Consider the following 9,187-nt stretch of genomic DNA (forward strand, 5'->3'; position numbering starts at 1 on the left):
ACACAACTCCTATCAAAAAAGTGTGAGAAGCCTCTTGAAACAGCTTTGTGGATCTGATCCACTTTTACTGAAGTAGCTGTGTATTTCCCTCTAGTGGTAAGACAGCACAGAGCACCCAGAATTACCCTCCACTTGGCTCATCAGCTTAAATGGAAGTTCACACTTACCAAATCTTAAATCGGTTCAGTTTTCAGCATTAAACAGTCACATGAGTGAGATTCCCTCCTTGCACTAACTCGGCCAGAGTTAGCGCAATTAACTACTTCCAACTATGCTTTAGCTTTTCCAGGGAAGTCCAGTGCTACAGTCTGGATGAATTTATGTCCCGAATTTAACTCGCTGATTACAACAAGGTCTATCACTCATATGTATTGTATCAGAGAAACATTAAGAAGAATTAGCAGATTATACTAAAGGTAATGAGATACGATTTGAATCTTCTGCATTACTGTGGCATTTCATGGCATGCAGTTTTGACTCCCATAGGCTACRGGCTCTTAAACAGATTGTGCACTATGACTGCCCTAATAAGGGCTCACTGAAGAAAAAAACAGATCCCCACCAGTGGATTTACATTCGTTACATGGTGTCTATGTAAAGAGCTTTCAGGGATTTGGAAACTGAAACCACTGAAAAAACACCGTGCTGTACATGCAGGCAGATCCTGAACAGGCTTTGGGTCAGCATGGAAACAAGGCAGCTCTCTCGGCCAAAGATCAGGCTCCCTATTCGCATCGCGATGAGAACACACCAGCAGAAGTCAAAAGCAGAGCTCCCACAGCTCGGGGTAAAGCAGCGGTAACCGCGTAGCACTTGTGCAATGCTAAACGGCCAGGTTAAGCCCTTTTCCTAGATAGTCCTGGATGCGAGCTGCCCAGCACCTGGAATCCAACATGCAGCCTGGACCATGGCATTAGCTGGGTGGAAAGACGGATCCGTTCAGTATTAGATGAGTGACGGGTCGCTGCCAAGGAAAGGTCTCGCTCTGTGCTCTCGGCACACATCCAGGTGAGAAGAAACAATGCAAAAGCCAAGAGACCGATACTTACCCCAAGTACTAGCTTTACTGATGGTGGTGGAATAACCCAAACTTACAACAGGGAAGGGAGGAGAATAAAAGCCCACTGAAACCAATTCTTCCTTGCCAGTGACCTCAGGCAGCCATTTACACCTGTACATAGCGGAAATAAGATGCTGTTTTGCTGACCTGGGAATGCCTCATTTAGAATTGGCCAAGGTTCAAGGGGTTGCAAAAGATATGAAGCAGACCCTTGTCTGGAGGATTTTAGATCACACCCCTGCACAGGCCATCTCTTCCCTTTAACAGCAGTCTTTGCATTATTGTTTTTAAAAAAAAAAAAAAAAAAAAAAAAAAACACTCTACTGTTATTTGAACTTATCTCAGCATTTCATGACAGGGAATTCTCCGTTTTAGCTCCATTCCACATTTAGCATGTGAGCTTAAGCCACTTGTTTTCACCATTACTTGTAAGACCTAGCAACCAAGGTCTCAGGAGCTCTCCCCTAGTTTAAAAGGTACATGAAAAGGTACATGATGTGTTGGGATGGAGATCACTTTAGACAGACCAGAGAGATGTTGCAGTGATAGTGCACGTATGCAATGGAAATACTGAGAGAAGTGAATAAGAATTTCTTCTGGCTTTTTACTTTTTGTCCTTTGTAGGGGGTTTGCTTTATATTCAGTCATTTACCATCAGTTGTTTGCAACACCTGAGAGAAGAGGGAAAAAGCCCTACCCCTCTGTACTTACAAAGAACATCTGCAGGGCAAGATGATATTATGTTTTCATAGGCTTTCAGGATAATTCAGGATGTCCCTAGCCCAACCTCTTGCTCAAAGCAGGGTCAGCTATAAGATCAGACCAAGTTGCTCAGGTTGATTATACTCACAGAAAAAAAAAATGGTTTTGACAAAGGTACAATCCCAAGGTCCACAGCAGGACCCAGAAAAGTAGGAGTCCAATTCCCAGAGCAGGACAGTGCCACCTGGCTTCCCAAAGCCTGCCCTGACATCACCTCTCCCTGCCCTAAGGGGGACAAGATGCGCAGCTGCTCTTCTGCAGCAGAGAGAGCAAAGCCATTTGCCTGAAGGCACGGAAGCAACTCAAGGCTTCCTGAGCAGCCTGGAGTTTTAACAAGCCCACAGTCTCCTGGCAAACTTCTCAGCAGCTTAGTATGAACCAGTCCCTGCAAAAGTTKCACAGCAAAGGAAAGATTAAGCTGATTTCTCTGCAGGAATTTCACATATAAGCCAGTTGACACATTCTGTYCTGAAGTTTCCTCCTGAAAACACAAGCGCCTGCTATTACTGCTTTTACCATGACTTTCACAGCTTTCAGGGCCTAATCCCAAATCAAAGGAAATCAGCCTAAGCGTCTCCCATGAGCATTGCGTTATGAGTCTGGTTGATCATGGTTAARAGCATTTTTGTGCGATACAGCAGGATCCAGAGCAAGCCACACACCGACACCGGAATTACTGCTGTTATTACATGCTCAAAATACAAGCCTCCTGRCACTACAGGATCCAGGCACCTCGGGTCAGGGAAACACAGCACCAACGCTGCCAGCTTCACTAAATCGGTCTGCAGACTGCATCACGGCTGCTTTGGTGCTTTCAGTTAACCCACACAGCGGTGAGCCACTCCAGGGAGCATCGTGGTTACCTCCCACAACCAAACAGAAGATAACCTGCATGACTAACAGCAGGGACTAGCAGAAAGCAAAGGAGGAAAGCACTTACCTGAAAAGATGTAGGGATGCAGACAATTGTGAGGTTCTCTTGTTTAACCCGCTCAGCTGCAGGGAAAAAAAAAAAAAAAAGCAGAACTTGGTTTGTTCATTGCAGAGGCAAAATGCAGCAACTTTCTCTTTAAGAAAGCTCAGTTCTTAACAGCCCCTTTGAACCATGGCAATTACTTGCTCAACTTGCAAATAACTCAGTCAGGCACAAAATGCAAACAGGTGCCACCCTGCACAGGCTCAGGCTCTCCTTCCCAGCACAGCCCAAGGCAGCACGGGCCATTAACCTTTGCATCTCCAGCAGCAGAGGAGCAACGGTTGTGCCCAGTCAGCAGACCATCACCAGGGAAATTAGTCCTACTCCTCTCTCTCCCTCCATTAGACAGGTTTTACTGTGGGCCTCTTAGAGAGCTACAGCAGCAGTCTGAAAGGTTTTCTGGCTTGTTGCCTTTGAGACATCACATCCATTTATTTTAAAATATTTAAATATATAGCAGGGAAAGGGCTAATAAAATAAACTACGATAGTCCATTAAATGAAAGGAAATATTTCCTCCCTCGGGTTAACCTCAAATGACTAAAACCTATTACTAAGATACCATTATGGACAAAATGTTATTTAAGTAAGTATGGTAGATGGCAAAAGTCAACAGCCCAAGGGTATCAGCAACGGCCTCTCATGAGAACAAGCATGCGGGAAACAYGCTTCAAGGTAATGATACCAGTCGCAGGCGTTGAAGATGCCACGTATGGGTTGCGTGTTGTTATAGCCCGTATCATAYGGAGGGCTAATACATTCAGTAGATATGAAAAGTCATATTTTGCAGCCTGAAACAGGCTTTAAATGCTATACATATTTATTCAGAAATTGAATCTGTGTTGAAGTCAGGAGCAGCTGTAACAGTGAGTCAAATCCAGAAAGCTGAATCCCAACTCCTGAAATTCCTCACAGACAAATGTGTGTACAAACACGACCTGGGATGAACGGGCAGAACAGGCAGGCCACACCACGATCTCTCCTGGTATTCAAAGCACTGTACGGTGCTCAGATCGCAGCCCTGCCGGCCGGCCGCTCTCCCAGGGCCGGAGCCGGAGCTCTGCCTGCCGAGCTGCAAGTCCTAAGGAGACTTTCCAGCCACGCAGAGAGCAGTCCAGCTGCAACACACTAAACTTCGCTTCCAAACAAGAGTCCTTTCATGCTTCTGATTGAAACTCTCAGGAAGRACAGGCTGATCTAGCAATCCCGACCCGCCGCAGCGGGCTGCTCTGTATGTTCAAGCAGAGCATGGTGGCTCAAGCCCCACAAGGACTAGGTATGGTACCTTGACAAGCAAATTTGCCCCAAAGCTGAAAGTGTCCTTTAGAAGCCTGCAAAGGAAAAGTTTATCYGTGTGCCTCATTAGAGAGGGCACCGAGGTTTAATTAGCCTCACAGTCACTCTCCAAAAACACATCTGTCTTGCTTTAATATTTTGCAAGGAGAGAGAAACTTTCTGAATTATACCTTGAGTAAAATGTACATCCGGGTCACATAGATCAGTCTAGCCACAGGGCATAACAAAACTGCAGCGGGAGTCGATCCTTATTTCCATTATACCTCAGCAGGACCCTTGATATGAATATGGATGTGAGCAAGGAACATCAGCTGCATACAAATGGGTTAACGGAAGCAGAGCAGCTGCATGGCCTGAAGCCACAGAGCAAATCAGGACAGGGAACTAGACAGAGGGGTTTTAGCTCCAGTTTTTGGTGGATGCCAGTAAATTGCATTACCTAGTTGTATGGGGAGAACAGGTGGCAAAGCACAGCCCTGTTGAACAAAGTCAAGGAAATTTTTAGCTCTTCGTGACTCTCTGCAATCGAATTGCAGCATAAGTCTCAGCTTTAACCTTCAGCCTCAAGCATGATACAGCAGCCAACAAACACAAGATGCACAAGCACTAAGTCCGCATCTTCACGATTTAGGCCTGGTTTYTGATTAGTTGGGGTGGCTGGACAARAGGATTTTCTGCCGYGGGAATGACACGAAAGGGAGCATCCTACCTAATCGATGCACTGCATGGACAATTGTGGAACCGCTTCCGATGCCAAGAATTTGATTGTTCTGCAAATCAAAGAGAGACAGGAGAGAGCTGTAATTGGGGGCTCGGTACAAGGTCTCGTCTGCTTTTCCCAATAGACTCTATAAAAACATATGCAGGAGGAACCTTGCTCAGATGTACCCTGAAACCCAATGTATAAGCACATCAGATAAGAAAGAAACCCATTGCTCCAGCGATGGCAGAACTACTTTCTGGTCTTAGCCGGGCTCGTTAAGGGATTTTAAGCAACTCAACGGCTCCTTATAGGACATGGAGTTATTTAATACTGCTACAGTCTGACTCTCCAGGCATTCAATGTACACTTGCTGCTTGTTATCGACACAGGAAGTCGAAATTCCAGTTAATCCTTGAGGGAGCGTGAAAAGTTCAGCTCAAAAGACATAGTTTTCCTCCCCCATGAGGGCCTACYGCAGAGGAAGAAGGAAGCCTGAAAAACACTTCCCACATCACCACGCTTGCACAAGGACCTCAGAGCTCAGCCTTCGGACATTTCCTCGCAGCAACATCCCCCTTAGGAACAAGTAGCACAGTCGGCAAGCCAAGTCCCAGCACGGGCCAAGGCTTTTCCTGCTGGAAGCAGGAGAAGACAGTCAGCTCCTGCTGCAGCTGCCCTCACACCCTCTCATGCAGGAAAGCTGGAAAGCTCAGACAAGACCGCAGAGGAGGAAGTTGAAACAGCCTCACGATATCATCTCCCAAGGAAGCTGCACAGTAAAAGCACCCATTTGCCACCAACAGTATTGCTAGTAAACAGCACTGCGGCATCAACGGCCAAAGCAAAGCGCGCAGGAGCTGTTCCTCGAGTATAGTAAAACCTGCCCTCCAAAACAGAGCATATAACTGCCTGCACAAGAGTCTAGTAACGCACCGGAAAGATGGGTAAGCAGCATAGGCCACATTTTAACCACAGCTCAGCCCTGGACTTCTTTGCCTCTGGTCTGGCTGAAGAGTGGATCACTACAGTTCCAYCCACAGGGCAGAAGAACCTCTAAAACTTGCTGCAGGATGAGGGTGGAGGTGTAACTGTGTTATGCTCTAAACTAGTAGATCCCCTTAGCCTGTGCTTATTGCTGTCTCAGTATCCAACCCACTGAGAGCTTCCTGCAGCTTCTCACACACTTCTAATTTGCAGTGTACTTGACCCCTCTCTGCATGAGATCCAAAGCCTAGATTGACTGAAGGAGGCACAATACCACTAAAGAGAATTTGGATGTGAAAGACTTCAACCCAGCCAGAGATTCAGTACATTCATCAGACAAGTCAGGAGCTTYCTCTCCATGCCCAGCAAACCCAGAGTTTGGCAGCCACGCACAAAGCCATATCCAGAGTATCCTACTGGGTTACAAGCCTACCTGGAAAGATGTAGCTCACATCAGGTCACTCTCCCCTATGACTAGTGATTTCCTTCACTTCTGCAGGTTAAAAGTTTAAGGAAAAATAAAACATTCCAAATCCAGTACAAAACCAGAGACTCATGCTATGTTACAGCCCTTACTAACTCCAAGTCTGTAAAAGAAGGGGAAAGCAGCAGATCACAGCTGTGAGTTTGCAACGCTGGCAGCAGCACTACAGCATAGGAGAAACCCAATTGCTCTCAAGTTTCCTGGGCTTCCTTTCCCTGGCAGGCAGAGCCCAGCCCAGCATCCCAGCTGTAAAGGACGAGCGAGGCTGACAGAGTTGGAAACACCACCACTACCCATACTGTGCCAAGAGACTTGTTTTGACCTTGGAAGAAGCAGTTTCATCTCCTTGCCCTCATTTTGACTGTGTGGGACAGCTTCTTGGAGCAGCTTGATGCCCTAAAGGGATGGTAAAAGCCTCAAAATCAGCAGCTCCATTCTAATAAAGTGGCATCAGCTCCCAAAGCCACTAGCCCATCAATGGCAATAAACCTGAAGGCATTTATCACTGCTGAGGGACAAAACACCCTCCCTTAGGCAGTGGCAACACCTTGGGCTAAGCCAGTTTCCCAAAACAATAGGTTAAGCCAGTCTAAACTGGTGCTGTCACAACCCCAGCCTCTCCTATCCCAACCAAGATCTCCCCCTTGGCAGCTCCCCCCTCTACCCAGGGCAGGGCCAAAACCCATCTGCTTTCAAAAATAGGTGTAGGATGAGCACTGGTGAGAACGAAAGCACGAGGTGAGTGTGCAAGAGGCAGGTCCAGCTCACACCACCGAGGAACAACATCCAGCACAAAGAATGCCATTTCGGGTAGCTCAGTAAAACCTCGGGAGACCCATGGTTTTCCAAGGCCTGAAACTAGCATTTACACGAGCAAAGAGCAGGAGGAAAAAAAAAATGCAAAAACCCAAGTTTCTTCTTACTGACATTCAGTGCTCTGCAGCAGCAGGATGCAGCACCCTCACCTCACCTTTTKGCTTCTAACAGAGAAGTTAACAGGACCTGTGGCAGAGCCCTGCCTTTAGAGGTATTGTATAAAAGCAGGGCCAGCTCTTCCCCAAGCAGCTTACRGCTCTAAAGCCCTGATCCTCGTGCTATCCACACTCCTACGAGAGCATTCACGCTGAACAGGAGCGCTGTCCTTGATCTCAAAGCTCATTCGTCTCCAGGGTCTCCTCCAGATATTCCTGCTCTGTATTACAGAGTTCTGCTCCCACAGCTGCACTGGGATAAGCACTGTGGACAAAAACGCTGACCTGGCTTTTAATTAATAGTAAAAGGCTCTCCTCTCCTAAATCCACCCGYTCATCCCTAGGTTTTAAATCAGCTGCAGGCTGTACAAGGAACTGTTGTACCAGTGCAGCTAGGGGCAGGTGCAGAAGAGGATGGCCAGGAGCAGCAACAGCTTAATTTAGTAGCGGTACCCACTCTGCGGTGTCATGTATCGACAGCAGAAGTAAGTTGGCCTGTTTTCTGCTGTCGGGACCAGGAAGGCTGTAAATCCTGCAGGGACAGGACATCYCCTGAAAGATCCATCCAGCACAACTTAACCCTGAACTCAGCACAGTCTYCTGCACATCCCCACAACTCGAGGGCAAAAACAGAGGAGCAACTGTGTTTTTAGGAGATTACACCACTCTCTTCATTAGCACTGATAGCTTTAATGGCCAAACTGCTAACTAACTTTTACAAAGAGCAACTCTGTCCTCCTGAGGAGGGTGGAAGGTGAAACGGGAGATTTTCCTCTAATAGCTGAAGCCATCGAACTCCTTTACAGTGACTTTAAGTGCTTCTCCAACCGTTTCAAACCAACATTACCCCACCACTGGCTATTTTACTTAATCAGCATTATTAGCCAAGCCCTGAACTTTAATCAGCTGGAACAAGGCCAGAAACACCACCATAAGTTTGCTTGAGCACAAAATAGCTCAAAGGTCAGCCTTTCCTCTAGAAAAAAGCCCCAAATTAAGAATCACATTTTACCCAAGACCAACCGATCATCCAGCTCTCGATAACCCCCAGCAGCAGTTGCGCCCCAGCTCCTCAAACCACTCCACACCTCGCAACCCAAGTCCTTCCTCTTGCCAACTGTCAACACGCAACTTTCTGGCTGGGTTTCGCTAAGAAAGGAGGTTTATGCAATCACCAGTCAATCCCTTGGGTTATGTCCCACCCCGCATAAAACTTCTGGGTGYGCCGGGAGACCCCGGACTCGCGGAGAAAGGTGCACCCAGGCACAGACCTCCCGGTGCCGCGCTAGAGCAGAGGCTGCAAAGCGAGCGAAGCGCTTACGAGGCACCGGGGAACCCAGCAGCAACGCAAGGCACAACCCGGGCAGCAGAGGGGATGGGTTTTTCTCTTTTTTTCTTTCTCTCCCCTCTAAGTGCAAACATTTAACTCCTTAGCAGAGAGTTTCACCACGTCCGTTGCAGAAAGGCTCACAGAGCAAACACCGCAGTGCTGAAGCACTGCCTGATCTTAACCGCGGAGCCCCCAAGCGCCGGGGGCAGCGGTGCAAGCTCGGGGTGCAAAGGGGGCGTGGGGGGCAGCAGCGGTGCTCGCCGCGCCTGCACAGGGCGGGGGGGGGGAAGCCGTTTCTGCCCGGTTTCGCGGCCCAGCGAGCGCGGGGAGGGGGCTCTCACCTGGACGTGCTTGTCCACGGCCGCCCAGGCGGCCAGCCGCTTGGCCTCCTCGGCCATGGTGCCGCCGAGCCGCCCGCCGGCGGAGCCGCCCGCGCCGGCTGGAGGCCGCCGCCGCGACCGGCTCCTGCCGCCGCCCCCGCCGGGCGCCTGGGACTTGTAGTGCCGCCGCCCGCCGACTACAGCTCCCACAATGCTCGGGCGCCGCGGCGCCGCCCCGAGCGGCCCGGCCCGGCCCGGCTCGGCTCGGCTCGGCCCGGCCCGGCGTGGCCCAACGTGGCTCG

The 9,187-nt window shown here is 48.9% G+C and overlaps 1 protein-coding gene across 1 annotated transcript in view; it reads right to left on the reverse strand.

The window, feature by feature from the left end:
• Positions 1-8,996, reverse strand: part of RPIA (ribose 5-phosphate isomerase A) — a 16,783-nt gene extending 7,787 nt beyond the window's left edge. The window contains exons 1-3 of the mRNA XM_085314678.1: positions 8,907-8,996; positions 4,803-4,863; positions 2,763-2,818 (exon numbers count right to left, since the gene is read on the reverse strand). Of these exons, the coding sequence (XP_085170804.1) occupies positions 2,763-2,818; positions 4,803-4,863; positions 8,907-8,963 (174 nt within the window). The 5' untranslated portion in view covers positions 8,964-8,996. The remainder of the gene's footprint in view (positions 1-2,762; positions 2,819-4,802; positions 4,864-8,906) is intronic.
• Positions 8,997-9,187: the final 191 nt, after the last annotated feature.

The sequence above is a fragment of the Rhea americana genome, unplaced genomic scaffold (assembly GCF_003343005.1).
Source record: "Rhea americana isolate MKP2758 unplaced genomic scaffold, rheAme1 scaffold_41, whole genome shotgun sequence".
Classification (NCBI taxonomy): Eukaryota; Metazoa; Chordata; class Aves; order Rheiformes; family Rheidae; genus Rhea; species Rhea americana.